The sequence below is a fragment of the Epinephelus lanceolatus genome, chromosome 16 (genome assembly GCF_041903045.1).
Source record: "Epinephelus lanceolatus isolate andai-2023 chromosome 16, ASM4190304v1, whole genome shotgun sequence".
NCBI lineage: Eukaryota > Metazoa > Chordata > Actinopteri > Perciformes > Serranidae > Epinephelus > Epinephelus lanceolatus.
The window spans coordinates 41752894-41771485 of NC_135749.1; the positions used below are offsets into that span (position 1 = coordinate 41752894).

Below are 18592 nucleotides of genomic sequence, written 5' to 3' on the forward strand. Positions count from 1 at the left end.
AAAATCTCTTTTAGAGCAAAAATACACATATCTCACTTCGCCCTTTTTACCCATCAGTTTACACTCAGTAACCCATAATGACAAAGTAAAAATATCAAAAACTGAATTCTCTCATTTACATAAGTAATGGGCAAAATGGCAATTTTATCCATGTAAAATTAAATCTACCACACAAAGTGTGAAAACAGTGAGGGGGTCTTAATACTTTCTGAAGTCAATGTACAACAATGAAGGAAACAATTTACATTTGTAAAGAATTTAAATTTTTCACAAAGTCAAATCCAATTAAACTTACAATAACTGACTCCTCTGTATGACTAGCTTTTTAGCCGCTCTCTTAATTACCTTTTGTACAGTGTGAACACAGTGTTAGACAGCAACAACTTCTGTTTATTTTGGTAAATGAGATCAGAAGAAGAGTTGTAACTTGGGTCTTTTGTGTGCCTACAGAAAGTGGGCTTTTTTAATCAGCAGTATGCTGATCAGTTGAACATGGAGGAGACTGCCACAGAGTACCTGATGAGGAACTTTAACCTTCCCTACCAGGACAGCAGGAAGTGCCTGGGACGTTTTGGCCTTGAGAGCCACGCCCACACCATTCAGATCTCCAAACTGTCTGGTATGAACATGAACATTTGCCATCAGCTGACACGAAGGGAACATTTTCTGACATTGTGTCTGAATTTATCTGTAACAGGTGGTCAGAAGGCCAGAGTAGTGTTTGCTGAACTGTCCTGTCGTCAGCCTGATGTACTGATCTTGGTAAGGGCCACTGAACCTTTTATCCACACTGCCAATGTACTACCCAATTTAATTCTATGACCGACTAACTTATTTCTCTCTCACAGGATGAACCCACGAACAATTTGGACATCGAGTCAATAGATGCCTTATCAGAGGCCATCAATGAATATAAAGGCGGTAAGAAGAGTGTTTCTGTTAGACTTCTCAATTTGCTTTTTATACATGAGGAGTCCACCAGCAACTGATGAGATAAAAATCTACTTCAATTCAATTTCAATTCAGATTTATTTGTAAAGCCCAATATCACAAATCACAATATGCCTCAGGGAATTAAAAGCAAACGACATCCCTCTGTCCTTGGACCCTCACAGCGGGTAACGAAAAACTTCAACAGGGGAAAAAAAGACAGTGGAGCACAAAGGCTCCGGAGAAGAAGCCAAGTTAGTGACATGCAATATGGCCGAGTTAGCGAGATGTAGTAACAGGACATGAGTGTTAGCAAAGCAGAGAGAGAGAGCGACAGAGAGAAGGAGAAAAGGAGCTCAGTGTATCATAGAAAGTCCCCCGCGGACTAGGCCTATATCAGCCTAACTAGGGAGGCGTCCAAGGCAAGCCTGAGCCAACCCTAACTATAAGCTTCATCAAAGAGGAAAGTCTTAAGTCTGCTCTTAAATGTGGAGACAGTGGTTGTTTCTCCTCCAAGGGAAGGATCCTGCCAAGGCAAGAGTCCTCCCTAGCATTTAGTGAAGACACATTGGAACAGACTAATGAGTGTCCCCTGGGGCCGGTTGCACCAACAGGGCTTATGCCTGGTCTTAAGCTAAGTCGGTCAACTTGGTGTTCTAAGTCAGTTACGCTGGTTGCACCATCTAGGCTTAAGCCGCCTTCTCACCAATACCAGGCATAAATCTTACGCCTAGTCAAGAGCAGGTGTAAGGTCATTATCAAGCTTCGCTCATGCGCTCTAGAGCGCAGAGAGTGCAGCTTGATAACGACACGTCTCATCCACCGTCTGTACAATGAGCGGGCATTTAGACAGGAGAGATTAATTCGGGACAGACGCAATGGGAGCTGATTGAGAGGTTTCGATTCGGTAGGAGAGATCTGTTTGAACTTATTGAAGAGCTGTCACCGGATTTACAGTTTGTGTTGGGCTGCAACATGCCAAGCCATCCAAACCAGTGAAGGCAGGGGATTCCTCCCCAAATACATCAACAATGATGTCACTGTAAATTGAGGTTTTGGCGGGGGACCCCCGCCAGTTGGATGATTTCTCTTCTCTTCTCTTCTTTTCTCTTCGTCTTTTTTTTGCCTTGATGAGGAGACCTTCCACTTCTTCCCAGGCATAAGCCCTGTTGGTGCAACCGGTGTGAGTCCACTCCTTAAGACCGGTCTCAACAAAGACCGTCTTAGGAGTTACGACCAGGCGTAGTAAAGACCAGTTGGTGCAACCGGCCCCAGGTGATCATCATTAACCCTCAGCAGACTGAGGGTACTGTGATAATTTTGGCACTCTCTAATGTTGTGCAATTTAAAACAAATGTATCATTATTGTCAGAATCATGTGACTTTTAGAGAGAATATATTTCTGGGCCCGTATTCACAAAGAATCCTAAGACTAAAAGTAACTCTTAGTGACGTCATTCTAAGAAAAATCTTAGAATTCCTCGAATTCTGAGATTTTTCTTAGAATTTTCCCTTGGTAAGATAAAAGTTATTCACAAAGCATCTTAGGCCTTAAGAGAGCTCCTAAGGTGAAAAACTGGTAAGAGGAGGGAGGAGGACTTTTAAGAAGCCTAAGAGTGTCTTAAACAGAGAAGATTGTGGAAAGACGGAGAGGAAGGAAAGATGTGTTCCATATATTGAACGACAGTGATTTAATAAGACGCTACCGGCTTGATAGTGCAGGGATAATGTTTGTGGTTGACCTCATCAGGGATGAGCTTACTTTTCCCACCCAGCATAGTAACGCAATAACGCCCGCTTTGGATTGCAGCACGTACTAGCGCTTCTCACACTCATCGCTTGTGCGAAAAAAAAGAGGGAACGACGCATTGATTTGTCGGGCAGTGCGCTCCCAAGTCTACTTCTTCCCGTGCCGTGATCCCGGGACCGAATTTCCCTCTTAAAACTCCTTTGTTCTCCTCCACAAGCTGTGCCAACAGCAGGCACTGCTCTTCGGTCCAGTTTGGCTTTCTCGTTCTTTTTTTCTCAATTTCGTTCATTGTTTTGGTCGTTCTGCCAAATCAAACCGCTTTTTACAAGGAGGCCAGCAATCACAGTAATTGCTGACAGCTGAGTCTGCATCCACAATTAATATCAAATAGATTAAGTAGTAAAATTACCAGCATGGCGAGTAAACATAACAATAAAAAAATCAATATAATAATCGGCATGTGAATGAGGTACGTTCAAACATTTTGAAGCAGTGTAGCAATTAATTTAATTTTGCTGAGTTTCATCATCATGACATAAAATTATTTTCATGATTACACATTTCTTAATACAGTCTAAGTTCTATGATCGGTTGATTTCACTGTCCATTCATTACTAGGAGCGCATTTGTTTTTCTTTTTTTTTTTTTTCTTTTTTCCTTTTTGTAACAACCAATCACAGCTTTTAGAAGACTGTGTCATACCTAGCAACGGGGTCAACCACACCTCCTCACTAAGATAAAAGTTTCTGTCCCCTCCTTGCTCAGAGTTGCTCTCAGAAACTTCCTGAATCACTCTTAAGCTAAGATTCCTTGCTAGGAATTTTTAGGCTAAGTTTGGAGCTCTCTGAGAGGACTCTGAGAATCTTTGTGAATACGGGCCCTGGATCATATTTAAGAGTAAGTGGAGTAATGAAGTACAGACAGCAGCTGAAAAAGTCCTAAATTATCATTAACAGTATATACACAGACTCACACAGAATCACTCATTTCAAAGTGATCCATATTTTATGTATGTGTCACCACACACTGCGCTACAATAATATGAATAGCGGATCTGATCTGATGAGCTGCGCTGCTCTGAGACAGCTGACTGCGCCGATTTCACATTATACCACCGCGCAATCCACTGAAATAATATAATATATATCACCTCAAAACAAATGAGTGATTCTTTAACCTGCAGGATATTCTAATGTGTCTGCTCTGGCCATTTTCACCATGATTCCCCGAAAAATACACCTATTGAAACTGACGGAATGAAAGTTTTATGTTTTATCTAAATCATGTTATTTCAAAAAATGTCATTATTTGGCATTATTATGAGGTTTCTCTCTATACTGTCTATATGTTTTTTCACGCTTGTATGATAAAAACTCACTGGTAGAAGTTTCATTGAAGAGGCCCCGTCTCACTTCCAGTAAATTGTGTTCAAATCATTGTGGGGATTTTATACCCGAGCAGGATCCACACATGCATAATTGGAATTTCTCTGAAAGAAGGACTCAGTCCTTCGTGAAACTCTGAAGGATCCTTGACATTGGAACAGTCCTTCGGCGGGGGTCTATGACGTAGCGTCCGTCAAATTCGGCAGTTTGAAGATCCTTCCTTGACTTTGAGAAACATCCAGTGTCTGCCTCCGCACTGATCATACCAGTCATGTACATAATCAAAACGTGCTCCAGAGCATGCTGTACTGTTTTAGAAGGTTGCAGTACATGTTTCAAGTTGATTATATCTGTCTGGAAAGTTGGAGCAATGATAGGGGGTAGTGGAGCTGTGACTAAATCCGTTTTTTCAACTCTTGGTTATCACCTCTACCTTCGAGGTTATTCCACTCAAAAAGTCTGACCAACTTGTCGTCTGCCACAGCACACATACCCAGGGACTTCTGATGTCAGCTTTAGTGGCTGGCTCATTGGATTTGCAATGTGATTCACAAGAGCCATGAGGCTATGAGTTGCACCACTCCAATAAGACTCAGAACACACTTCACTAGGAGTATTCTCTCTGAGCCACCCTGCCCTGGAGCATGTCATTGGAAGATATTTGCCTTGCCTTGTCTTCAGCATTCACTTTTGCACAGTCATACATAGGGGTGAGTTCGTGTACAAAAATCTCTCAACGTTTAGAGTGGGTCATTTTTTTTCATGTAAACGCGTACATGGGTTTCACTGCTGGGTGGTGCCATTGCATTATACCAGTAAAGCCCCAGTTATCCGAATACCAACCGAACGGGCCATTTAACCAACGGTTACAGGCTTCCACTCCAAAATATCGCCATTCTGACAGTCCGCCATCACGAATTCTGGTCCCTGAGTCCTTACAGTAAGCTATGGCGAGCCTGTAGAAGCCGTATTTCCCATGCATGTCAGCGATTTCCAGGGACACACGCGAGTAATTCAGGCTGACATTACCTGTTTTTCAGCGAACACCTCTGGTAATTTTATTAAAAAGCATGGCATATAGGTCCACAGTAACTTATTATTATTATTATTATTATTATTATTATTATTATCATTATTATTATTATTATTGGGTCTTATAAGAGTGGGCTACAATGAGTACCGGGCCATCAAATCCCAGCATCCGCGGTGAGAGGACACGGAATTGTGTGCGCTTTTACGCACGCGGGTCTAGGCGATAACGGATATTTGATGTGGGGAAAGATGTAGCTAGATGTATTACCTGTTTTTAAGCGGCACCGAGATACGTGGCTTGTCCGTCCTTCCGTCTGTAGCACGAGTCATGTGCGCCACTTCACCACCAACCCATGCGTAAAAGCGCAAACAATTCTGTGTCCTCTCACCGCGGATGCTGGGATTTGATGGCCCGGTACTCATTGTAGCCCACTGGCGGACGACCCCCTTAAAGAATGTGCCGTTTCAATAGAACGGAGCACAAAGGCTCCTGACCTGTTGTCAAACCCGGTCTCACACCATTTCTTGTCATATTCCCAGTCTATCACAGTTAGTCAACAATTAGTACCCAGGGCCCACTGCACCAGCATAAGGTCTGTCAGTCCCTCTGATTTCATCCCCACTACTTGACAGCAGTTAGGGTACCGTTGGCCATGACATGGGAGGTCTGTGCGACCCTTCAAGAATATGCCTCGCCAGACCATTGCTGACCCACCACCAAACCAAACATGCTGGATGATGTTACAGGCAGCATAATGTTCACCACGGCATCTCCAGACTCTTTCGCACCTGTAACATGTGCTCAGTGTGAACCTGCTGTCATCTGTGAAGAGAATGGAGTGCCGGTGGCGGACCTGCCAGTTCCGGTGTTTTCTGGCCAATGCCAATCAAGCTTCACAGTGCTGGGCCATGAGCACAGGTCCCACTACAGGACGTCCAACCCTCGTGCCACCCTCATGAAATCTGTTTCTGACGGTTTGGTCAGAAATATGCACACCAGTAGCCTGCTGGAGGTCATTTTGTAGGGCTCTGGTAGTGCTCCTCCTGTTCTTCCTCACACAAAGGAGCAGATACTGGTCCTGCTGCTGGGTTGATGCCTTTCTACGGCCCTGTCCAGCCCTCCTCGTGTAAAGGCTGGTCTCCTGGTAATTCCTTCATGATTTTGAGACTTTGCAAGATGAAACAGCAAACCTTGTGACTACGGTACCGGGATAAGTTCAAAGTCCAATCGCAAGAGGGTGAGTGTCCCTGCGCCGTCCAATAATGGCACGCGCTGGCAACCTGGCACTCAGTATGCTGCTGCAATGGTTTGTTTTCCAGTGACATTTCAGGTATTAGCTGAGCTATTGAGTATCTTTAAGCAGTGAAAGTTATTATTTATTTCTTTTTACTTGTAGGCTAGATTTGTTTATATATGCTACAGTGATTTGTTTTCCTCAGAGCTTTACGGTGCAAACATTTTACTTGCATTTGCGACTAAAAATAGTTTTGTGCGAGCAAAAGAAATCATCCAGGAGCACGCTGTGCGAGTACAGATTTCAACCAACAGCAGAAACGAAAGGCGAATCCTGCCAGTTTTGGGTTAACGGGGGTCACAGAGAGGAATACGGCGGAGCATTACGGCCACTGCAAGATAACGCGGTTTACCGGCGACCGAGAAGCCTGGCTCCAGGTCCAATAATTTCCTCTTTGTTGGTGTCATAAGTACCTGAACAGCTGAGCCGTGGCGGCACACAGGTATGTGATGTGTCAGAAGAGAAACGAGACGTTCACATTTCTCTCTTTGTGGCAGGTAACGGTCCACAAACCTCACCACACTGAAGGAACTGTTCTTAACTTATCAGAGGAGGAGGTTGGCTGGTTGATTTTTATTTTATTTATTTATTTTATTTTGATCCCCCCTATGTTAATCACTTATTGATGCTGTTTTTGAATTATGAATAAGTCAATAGGTAATTTATTCCATTGAAATATCATTGATGTATTATAGAAAAGTGATTTATCTTTTTATAAATGACGAAAGGCACATCTGCCTACTTTTTGCTGTGATATTGTGATACTACTCAGAACCGTGGTACTTTCACTGGTATCGTACCGTGGGTCCCAATTTTGGTACCATGACAACACTACATCCTGGAGGAGCTGGACTACCTGTGCAACCCGATTGGGTTGCAGGTACCGCCTCATGCTACCAGTAGTGACAAGGACACTAGCAGAACACAAAACTAGAGAAGAATCAGTTTGAAACAATAAGGAGATAGCAACTGTCTGAGGCCACCACGTGTAAAACCATTCCCTTTTTGGGTTGTTTTCTTGCTTTTGCCTCTCCATTGCCCCTGTTGTCAATTTCATTTGCACCAATGCAGGTGAAACTGATTCATACCTGTGCTTCCTAAATGGACAGATTGATATCCCTTAAGTTTAACAGACTTGGTGTTATACTGTGATGATTCAGTGTTTCCTTAATGTTTTGAGCAGAGGAGCTTGTTCTAAAATTGTTGTGTAGGCCGACCTAATTTTACAAATTAGTGGTTGAAAAAAAATTAATGTTGGAGGATATTTTCAAAAGTTAATATGCAACATTGAAACACAAAGCCAGTTAGTCCGTGCGTCACTAATGCTTCAATACGCACACACTAAGTACTGAGCTGTTCTTGAAAGGATCCACACCATGTGTGCATCTAAACAATTTTATGTGAATTATCTCATAACAAAAGCTGGATGGAGTAAAAACTCCAGCAAACTTTCCGAAGAGCTGTCAAACACATTGCTGCACACATAAAGAAACTCTCCGCTATAATCAAGAGACTTGCTGTTGGCACCTCTGTGTCATAATTTGACTTCAGAAAGCAACAAATACTGAACACAGAAGAACCTGCCCAACATTAAGGTCGAGACAGCCACCTCTTCTTTCTGTATTGCTTTCCTGACATTTGAACCCTGTGGTCAGGTGAGACTAAAGACTACATTAGCCACTAATAGCTTGACACACCCCAATCTTACACCTAACTGTTGGCTGTCAAGTTGCATTGTGGGTAATGTAGGAGCCATGTTTTGAAAAGGAAGAAGAATATGTGGAATGGTTCTGCCACATCAAAATGTAACAGAACTTCCTGGGACATTCTTTGCTATGGATGCTGTTCTAGTTTAATTGTAAGAAGTTTGAATGTTTGGTCACAAGTATAGGCTCTTGAATTCAGAGCCTGGAAGAAACTGTTGCGTCCTGAATGTTTTATGAACAGCCTTGGACTTCTCAGACTCTTCAAGTGACTTACCACTCAGAGGGAACTCATTCAGCAGCTCCTCTGGCAGCAGCACAGCATCTCTCCCTCTCCTCTCGCCATGCGCACACGGGAGTCGGTGTCAAGTGATTTTGGCATAAACCTTTGGGAATGTAAATCTATGCAATACTTGTGGCTTGACAAAAACTACTTATATGTGAAAGTGCGATAGTTCTGATAGCCTAACAGCCTGTCATGGGTTACAGCGTGATGATTAGAGGAGAAATGGCAAAGCATAAAGGACATGGTGGAAAAAAAAACCAACTCAGTCATTTAGGATTTTGCTAAAAGGGAAGGAAATTACCTGTTCATTTATATATTAAGATCTCAGGGTACGTTTTTTGTGTTTGGGAACTGTTTAAATGTGTCATTTGTGGTGGATTTTTAGTTGGACTAATAATACGCTATACAGAATCTGAATCTCACGCTGAGTTTCGGTTGTTGTTCACAGACTAAAGAAATGAGAGATCATTTTTGTTAGGTTTTTACAGAATATTTGAAGGCAAACTGTTAGGTTGACATGTAAAATTATATCACTTATTTTGTTGCAATTCTATGTTCTTTAATTAATAATAAAATATCTTTATAACTAATTTGTCATATTGTCAAGAATATGGTTATTGCAAAAAGACCCTGAAATATCGTGATATTATTTTAGGGCCATATCCCCTACCCCTATTTCTAGTGCAGCTATTCACATGAAGTTTACACCCATCATTGATTAACTCAATAAAACTATACAGGCAAAAAAATTGTAACATTTCAATCCAAAATAAGTTATGTACAATAAAGTGGAATAACACAGGGAAAAAGTATTGAACACACCAAATGAAACGTATTTAAGAATTGGTGGAGAGCTTTTGTCTGTAGCACCAGCTTTAAATATGCTTCGTGTATGAAGAAATCAGTCTGTCACATGGTTTAGATGATACTTAGGTCCATTCATCCACACAGACAGTCTTTAAATCCAGAAGATTGAGGGACCAGTTGGTGAGTCTTGATCTTCAGCTTCTTCCACAAATGTTACATTAGATTTCAGTCTGGTGATTGACTAGGACATTCCAGCACCTTTATTTTCTTCCTCTGAAACCATCTGAGTCTTCTTTGTAGTATGTTTTGGATCTTTGTCCTGCTGAAAGATCCACCTGTCTCATCCTCACCGTTCTGGTGGACAGATTCTTTTCAAGAAATTTGGATTCTGCTGGTGCAATGATAAGAGAAACAACCCCATACCATGATGCTGCCACCTTCAAACTACATAGTAGGTGTGGTATTTTTGAGTTATATGCAGAGCCATTTCTCCTCCAAACATGGTGCACCATATTTTTGCCCAAAAGCTTGTTCCACAACATTTGGAGAAGCCTGTAGATTAGGAGAACATTAGTGTGATCAGAGGAGACACAAATCTAACCTTTCTTCAAAAAGTATGACGTGCTGTGTTTGGAGGAGCAATGGCTCTGCATATGACCTTAAAAGTTCCACAACTTCAGTGTAGTTTGGAGGACGGAGCATCATGGTATGGGGCTGTTTCTCTTTTCATGGTACCAGCAGAATCCAAATGATCAAAGGGAAGATGAATGGAGCCATGTACCAAGAATTTTACTGACTGAATCACACTATCTGTAATCAGCTGAATGGGTATGATTTTGTCCTAAAATGTACTGATGGGGCTCCATGTTAGAGTGTGTAAACACTCTAGAGATGGACATTACAGATAGTCAGTGAGTGATGCCTGAAGAGAGACACTCCCAACAGCTAAGACTACATTTAAATGATCAACACATAAGTGTACTGCTTGGCCCTGTATTACAGCACTAACAAGCTCTCCCCTCTTGTCCAGCTGTGATCATTGTGAGTCACGACGCCCGGCTCATCACAGAGACTCAGTGCCAGCTGTGGGTGGTGGAGGACTGTACTATCAACCAGATTGATGGAGACTTTGACGATTACAAGCGGGAGGTGCTGGAGTCCCTGGGAGAGACAGTGGTCAACAAGGTCAACCCTTGATCACACAGCCACTGTCAGGACACAATGCTGTGCTACACCGTGTCCCTCCGTCGTGTGCTACACCGTGTCCCTCCGTCGTATGCTACATACACTCCATCTGGGCCCAGTTGGCTTTTCTCTCTATTAAACATTGCTAAGTAAAAGGTTGGCTTTGTTGGGGCTATGTTTTCCCTATCTTTTGGTCTAGAACATCTGTAACAGCATGAAGTTGGACAGATCCTGGAGGGTGGTTCCTACTGTTGATTTCTATAAATATAGGAGGTAAAAATGTGTCTGCTCAAGATCTACAAAAGCTAAACAATAAAATTAAACAATTTTTTCTCCATGTTTCTATTGTGCAGTTTATTTACATACCAGAAGGATATGAAATTCACATGGTCCAGTAGATGTACATATGTATAGCAAACCAGACAGTTATTGAATTACGGGCAGCAACATCACAACGATATCACCAAATGAACTGCCTCTGGAGTCTCCATCACTTTAAGTAAGCCTTGTATGTCTTCTTCACCTTGGCCACTTCAGTCTCATCAGGTGTTATTTCACTGTACCATTTATACCAGGTGTCACCCGAGGTTAAGGAATGAGGAGGTGGTGTGGACCCCACAGCATCATGGGTATTGGAGTAATCCTCCCCTGAAAATTCCACATATGGAATCTGAAAGGGGAGTAAGCCTGAAAGAGAGGACAGGGTGTTGGAATTGATGCCTGACTGGTTCCGTTATTAAAATAATCACTTTAATCATCTGATGACATCACAGAGAAATTCCTTCAGTTCACCTAACCCGCAGAACCTGCTGTGCCCCACTCCAACAAGCTGCTTCACCACTGGCTTTTCAATGAGTCAGTGCTCCAACAGGGTTTTCCACTCTCACAACAGGGCACACTTGAGATTATAATATCTATAAATGCAAACAATTTCAAAACTGCATCTAAATGATATTACATTTACAAAGCATCCGACTCAAAAGCTGCATATGTAGTATTTACATCAGAGGTGCGACCAAGTCGTTGTTTTGCAAGTCCCAGTAAACAGAGTTTTGAGTCCTAAACAAGTAATAATGCACTCTTGACCAAATGTCATGCCATTTTAAGAGTAAATAATAAATTACAAATATCATGAATGCTTTTAAAAATTTGTATTTATCTGTTGAAACATGTTCATTACAACAAGTGCAGCTGAAATTTATCATAAAAAAGTAGTGCTGACATCGCACTTTCAAAGCATGAAGCACTATTAACCATAACAGAATGAATTTTTGTGTTTCTGGCCTGTCTTGCTGTAAAGTAATCCTGTATTTGGGAAAAAACGTGCCAATTATTGGCACCCTTCTATAATGTCGTCTGTAATGACATGACAACACACAACCACCTTTGGATGATATTTTTTCTGTTGGCACACTGGTGGAGGTGCAGCAGTATGGCTCAATGTGGATGAACACATTACGAGACAATGTAAATGTAATATCCAAAATCCTATTGGTAACGCATTATATTACTTTGTTACTGCTAAAACGCAATATATTACGTAATAAATTACAAAAGTAGCACGTTATCCCAACACTGAGAAGTGTGAGCTTCAATTTGTCAGAACCCCCAAACCAGGGAAGTTATTTTAGCAGCGTGCAGAGAAATTATGCTTGGTGTTTGGCAATATCTGGTCAGCTCTTATGATCATCCTTCAAACTGTTGAGATTGAACGTTGGCCAATCGATCAGTACCCTTATCTACAGGTGTTCAATTTATAACCCTCACTCATCACCTGCTCTGGCTGCTTAAGTAGAGAGGGCAAGTTGATTGCATACCGGGAGATTTTTAAATACTGCAGCAGCGCTCATCATTTAGCAGTGGCAGAGTGCTGCTGTGCTAATTACACACAGGGAAACAGTGCAGGATATGAAGGAAATAACAAGGATTTGCAGCACACTTAATAACTTTTCAATCTTTGGGCTTGAGGAAAGGTATCAAATACTTTCTTGTCCAAAGGCTGAAGTCCCAGTGAAGTCACAAGTCATTTGCAAGTATGCAAGTATCAATTCAATTCAATTTTATTTATAAAGCCCAATATCACAAATCACAATTTGCCTCACAGGGCTTTACAGCATACGACATCCCTCTGTCCTTTGGACCCTCACAGCGGATAAGGAAAACTCCCCACAAAAAAAAAACCCTTTAACGGGGGAAAAAAAACGGTAGAAACCTCAGGAAGAGCAACTGAGGAGGGATCCCTCTTCCAGGACGGACAGACGTGAAAGTTAAAGAGATCAAATCTGTGACTCAAATCGAGATTTGAGTCCCAAGTCATATGATTTCCACACCTCTGAATCACATCCCCATATTGAAGTTGCAATACCACAAAGCAAAAAGGCTAAATTTAAGGTGATAATCCTAATTTCTATCAGCAGTATTTTACTGGGCCTTTGCATAAAATGAATATAGTGGCAGGACATCCACAAGTGTTGCAAATTAATACTAGTCACTCCCATTACCCCAATGGCTGCTGAGGTCTTAAAAACAGTCTACTGTATTTTAGGGCTGCACAATTCTTGATAAATGAGAATCACATTTTTGTTTTGGTCATCTATGGCCTGACCTCACAGATAGTTTGTGGCTAATTTGATTGGTTAATTGTTAGCAAAGTGGCAGGTTCAGGAAGACTGTCAGCCTAGAAGTGCAATTGTGCGTGCTGCAGCTGGGACAAATTATGAGCACTCATTCTAAATATGCAATTCTCCAAAGCAAATATGGCACAATGGCTATCCTTCAGAAATGAGATTGCATTTATGAATCAAGAGTGTGATCTTTTAACAATCAATCGTGCAGCCCTACTGGATTTGAAAATTTGCCAGATCAGTTTCTATCTTTTACTCCTCGATCCATCTCACCTGAGGCAGCTGTGAACTAATTTGAGATGAAGATACTTTGTAACTTTTAACAAATTCCTATTAAAATGCAGCCTTAGTCCTAATATAACATGTAGCAGGACTGAAAGTCAAAACCTAATTTAGGATTAGCTTTTGAAAAATACTGGGTTGTACAGGGGACATGGGAAATTGTACTTTCTGCTGCCACTAGGTGGCAATCCAGAGTCACATTTACTGAGGGTACCTGTAAGTATGCCATGTGACATGGCGTGTTATCCTGCTGGAAGTAGCCATCAGAAGATGGGTACACTGTGGTCATAAAGGAATGGATACAGTCTGCAACAATACTCAGGTAGGTAGGCTGTGTTTAAATGCTCAGTTGGTACTAAGGGGCCCAAAGTGTGCCAAGAAAATATCCCCCACACCAGTAAACCACCAGCATAAACCGTTGATACAAGGCAGGATGAATCCATGCTTTCATGTTGCTTATGCCAAATTCTGACCCAACCATCTGAATGTCGCTGCAGAATCAAGACTCATCAGACCAGGCAACGTTTTTTTCAATCTTCTATTGTCCAATTTTGGTGAGCCTGTGTGAATTGTAGCCTCAGTTTCCTGTTCTTAGCTAACTGAGGTGGCACCCTGTGTGGTCTTCTGCTGCTATAGCCCATCTGCTTCAAGGTTTAATGTGTTGTTTGTTCAGAGATGGTCATCTGCATACCTTGGTTGTAACGACTGGTTATTTGAGTTACTGATGCCTGTCTATCATCCAGTCTGGCCATTCTCCTCTGACCTCTGACATCAACAAGGAATTTTGGCCCAGAAAACTGTCGCTCACTGGATATTTTCTCTTTTTCGCACCATCCTCTGTAAACCTTAGGAATGGTTGTATGTGAAAATCCCAGTAGATCAGCAGTTTCTGAAATTCTCAGACCAGTCTGTCTGGCACCAACAACCATGCCATGTTTAACGTCACAGAAGTCACCTTTCTTCCCCATTCTGATGCAACAAGTTTCCCCAGCCCTTTGGAAGTCCTTTTATCCTCATAATCTGAAGTGTTGTTTGGTGTTACGTACCATGATCTCTTGCTGTGTTGATGGTCTCATGAAGCTTCTTCTGCTGTTTCATACACACACCTGCAGATAGTACAACCAACACAACATGAGCCATCTGATAGTGGACTAGAAGACCCTTATGCATCAATACATGTGCTCACTTTGGTGACATATTGACTCACCAGTCAGAGTGGGATCATACACCATTCCACTGTGGGGACTAATGAACTGCTGCAACAGTTTCACATTCTGCAGGAGAAGATGCATTTGGGTTGGCATACCATCATAGAGGAAATGAGGTAATCAGTTGAACTGCACAATGTCACAACATAAAGCTATACATGTTATATGGAACTGTGCCCTGATGATGTGATTTTGATACCACAACAGCTAATTCTTTACTGCCAATATTACTGTGGCCCTGAGAGCTCAACACTTCAAATAGAGAAAATATACAAATAAGCAAAACACAATTTTAAAAAACATCAACTTGACAACACATCACCATCTAGAATAGGTAGCAAATAAAGAAAACTCAACTAGATAGAGAAAATTGTGCAGAAAAGCCCTGCAAATAGCACACCAAGCCAGTGGAAACTTTTTCCAGGGGACACTAAACACAGTGGGGACGTGCTTGTTGGAATCAGCTCCTCGTCAGTGGTTTTAGAAAATTAACAAAAATGTAGTTAGGTTTTTCTGTTTTTGGGGTTTTTTTTTACATTGTGATGGCATGATTCAGATATAACTGCAGATCTGCTGTTAACCTAGTGTTAGCCTTCTGCTTATTATTAACCTGCCAATTCGAATAATCTTACAAAATACACAGTTAATTGTGAAACAGGCTCATGTTGTTCGCTGGCTATAATATTCATGGTTCCTTTTGGAACCTGTAACACCAAGTGAAGCTTGCGGTAGTTTTTACTAACATGACTATTAAAATGAAACCTCTCACTTTGCATCTTTTGTTTATTAGTTTACAATGAAGAAACTGCTGCCTGTTGTTTCATTACACAAAGAGTAAATATACATTTTTATTATTCATACCATCCAGCTGCAACTTCATTTGATTTGTTTGAAACCACTAATGAAACTTTGTTTTAATTTTGTCCTTGAACATTACTTGGTGCAGTTCTGAAAGAAACTACTGCCAACTAACTTAACATTCATTGTACTGATGATGAGTAACACGAAATATGAGGTCATTTAGAAACAATGCTTTCATGGTCAGTATTTTAATTTTACACTGTAAAATGTCCCACTCAGTGAATATCAAGATCACAATTCTTTAATAACCACATTTTAGGATCCTTATAAAAATAGAGCTTGTTATGTGTGTTTATGACAAAAGTAATATGGCTGGTGTATACTTCTCAGATATTTTACCTTTGGAATTTAGAGTTTTATCAGTTTAATCAGTCTAGATTAGTCTAGACTAGATCAGTCTGATTATTGTGATTTACATTGGATGGCTGATGCCCACGGATTTTGACAAAATGCTGTGACCCAGATTTTACTTGAATTCCTAAACCATTTTTCTTGTGGTCCTTGTATTTAAAGCACATTCTACCCATTGTACTCTAGTATCCTCTTTTTTTTATACTGAAACAACTTTACAGAAGCACAGTATGATAAAAAATTTGACTATCTTTCTCACTGATTTTTGAATAGAAATGTGTCTCATCAGCTCAGAAGAACAATGAAGCCACAGCCACAAGGATGTACAAATCCTGTTTGAACTGCAGAGGATATCGCACTGAAATGGAGCATTCTGCAAATTATTATCTGAGGCTCTGTCAAGGTGGTGCTCTGTGATAGAATTGTGAGGCTGCACGTGTAGTGTACCATGGTTGAGTGAGGATTCAACCAAATCCCACCAATCCCCCAGCAGGGATGCATGATAATGTCAGCACGTTATTGGCATTGACTGATATTGGTTTTAAAATAAACTATCAGAATTGGCCAACATTATCGGTATTGGCCAATATTTGCTTTAAAATGAACTATCACAATCAGCCAATATGCTTTTTCTTATTTTGCACGATGTATGACTATTACATACATTGAAAAGCATTCTATTTCATGTCTCCATCTGCTGGTGGGCCATCATGATAAGAGTATCCATGCAAAATATGATGTTAATTCCACTACGGAAGAGGCTTGAAGATCACTAAACTTAGGTAGAGAAAAAAAATGGATATACTGGTATCAGTAGATGTTTCATTTGAATTAGTTGTTATATATCAGCATATTGGATATCGGCAAAAAATCCCATATCATGCATCCCTAGAAAATAATATCAGACCTTCCTCCTCGTCTGAACTTGGGCTGTTACCTATAATACCCAGTCCATTTATGCAGCAAGATGCTCCAGGTTCAAATATTGTGGACAATCAAGCATGTATTCCTTTTTTTTAAAAAAACAAACAAATTAGTGACATGAGCAGCCATAGTGCTTGGTTACAATAAAAGTCTCAGAGGCAAAAGACTGATGACTGATGTCTAACAGAACACTACAGTGTAGCGTAACTCAATGACCATAAGTGTGACTGAGACACTAACTCAATCAATTCAATCAATCAATTTTATTTATAAAGCCCAATATCACAAATCACCATTTGCCTCACAGGGCTTTACAGCATACGACATCCCTCTGTCCTTAGGACCCTCACTCACCTGATAGTGGATGATAATGTTTGGATCCCGACAAACCGGACAGGGGTTTCCACATATCTTGTCACCTCTCTACAGAGACAGAATCAGTGTTAATGTCACTTTACATGACAGATGTGATGCAAGGAACTGATGAAAGATGGATTAAAAGAGAAATATTACAATGCAGGTCTTGCGTGTCTTCTGTGGGGGGATGCCTCCTTTGTGGTTCCTCCTATACCCCACCCATACTGAATTGGTTCCATATCTCTCAATGTACTCTGTCAGGAGAAAGGAATATAAGTAAAACCAAGTATGTGGATACAAATGAGATTTAACTCTTTTAGGTACCTTCACTCTCCAGATAATCCCAGGGTCTGTCCTTGTAACGGCAGAGAACCTCGGCAGCCTGAGCAGCAACTTCATCCTGGAGTGATGTTGCTTTGCAGAAAAAGTGACTTGGAAGTCCGAATGGAGAGAGAGTGGGGCATGATCTCACAGGGAGCCTCTGCAGACAGGACTGGATGCAAAAGAAAATCATCTCACCACTGTATCATCACCTCATCCCCAACACCTTCAGCCAAATGTGACGGATGCATGAGACCCATTACTACATGGATGTATATGAGTCGGTCAACATGAAACGCACTTGGCTCCCTATAATGTTTGGCCTAACTTTAAAACTGCCGAAATGCTCTGAACCACTGGTCTTTGAATGCCGTGCTGCTGGGAGGGTAAGAAATGTAACGCTGAGCCGTCAGAATACAGTTTCCTGTGTTCTATACAGCGCGAATTATTGCCGAGAAGTTGTCATTTTCTAATTTAATCAAGTTTAGCGCAAGGGTAATTTTTACCGTAAGGTTACACGACATCTCATTGTACTCTCGGATACTGTGTTTCATCTGACTTCTCAGAACAAACTACTCACACATAAATTAATCGGGTAATGTGTATATCACAGCATAGTTACAAGAAATACCTGATACTGTCGTAATGGATGCGAAATTGAAGGCGACACACGGCACAAAACCTTAACGATGCCTTGGAAGGAGGCCGCCATTTTCATTCAGTGGGGGTGAAGGTGAAAGGTAAAAGTTCAAGCGATAATTCAGTAAATATCGTTTTATTTTATTTTATTTTATTTCAAAATTTTAACAATACCAATTGCTTTATATTGTGTGTAAAACAACAATTTGTATTTTTTTTACTCTGTTGGTCATAGATGATTGTTAAAATGTTGCGTTCTGGGTGACTGGTGCATGTGACCATCCCAACCAGGACAGACAAACCAATCGCCATTTTTAAGAAATATTATTAACTACATTTATAAATAAAATAATGACTACAACCCAATTACGTCAATACCATTTGTTAGTGTTCTTTAATACATAATCAATAATGCAAATACACTCAACTTTTAATGAAAATCTGGGGAACAATTCAATGTAACAGTTTCCAAAATGTGTAATACGCCATTATGCCCTTCACTGGGCAGAGAAAGACACATGTCCACCATTTTGTTACAGCGAAAACTGAGAAAAACATTGGCCGTGACGTAAAAAACGTCACTAAGTATAAAAGCCAAGTCCGTCCTCTTCGACCTCATTCCTGGATTTGTTCAGAGGTAAGTCATGTCAGT

General features: G+C 41.0%; 2 protein-coding genes across 2 annotated transcripts in view; one reads left to right on the top strand and one right to left on the bottom strand.

The window, feature by feature from the left end:
* Positions 1 to 10714, top strand: part of abcf1 (ATP-binding cassette, sub-family F (GCN20), member 1) — a 56517-nt gene extending 45803 nt beyond the window's left edge. Inside the window, exons 22-25 of the mRNA XM_033645928.2 lie at positions 451 to 619; positions 698 to 762; positions 849 to 921; positions 10219 to 10714. Of these exons, the coding sequence (XP_033501819.2) occupies positions 451 to 619; positions 698 to 762; positions 849 to 921; positions 10219 to 10385 (474 nt within the window). The 3' untranslated portion in view covers positions 10386 to 10714. The remainder of the gene's footprint in view (positions 1 to 450; positions 620 to 697; positions 763 to 848; positions 922 to 10218) is intronic.
* mrps18b (mitochondrial ribosomal protein S18B) lies at positions 10700 to 18050 on the bottom strand. Its single transcript, XM_033645942.2, has 7 exons — positions 17933 to 18050; positions 17305 to 17473; positions 17137 to 17234; positions 16978 to 17046; positions 14487 to 14553; positions 14326 to 14385; positions 10700 to 11060 (listed from the first exon to the last, which is right to left on the bottom strand). The coding sequence occupies exons 1-7, from the start codon at positions 18017 to 18019 to the stop codon at positions 10864 to 10866; spliced, it is 747 nt and encodes a 248-aa protein (XP_033501833.1). The 5' UTR covers positions 18020 to 18050; the 3' UTR covers positions 10700 to 10863.
* Positions 18051 to 18592: the final 542 nt, after the last annotated feature.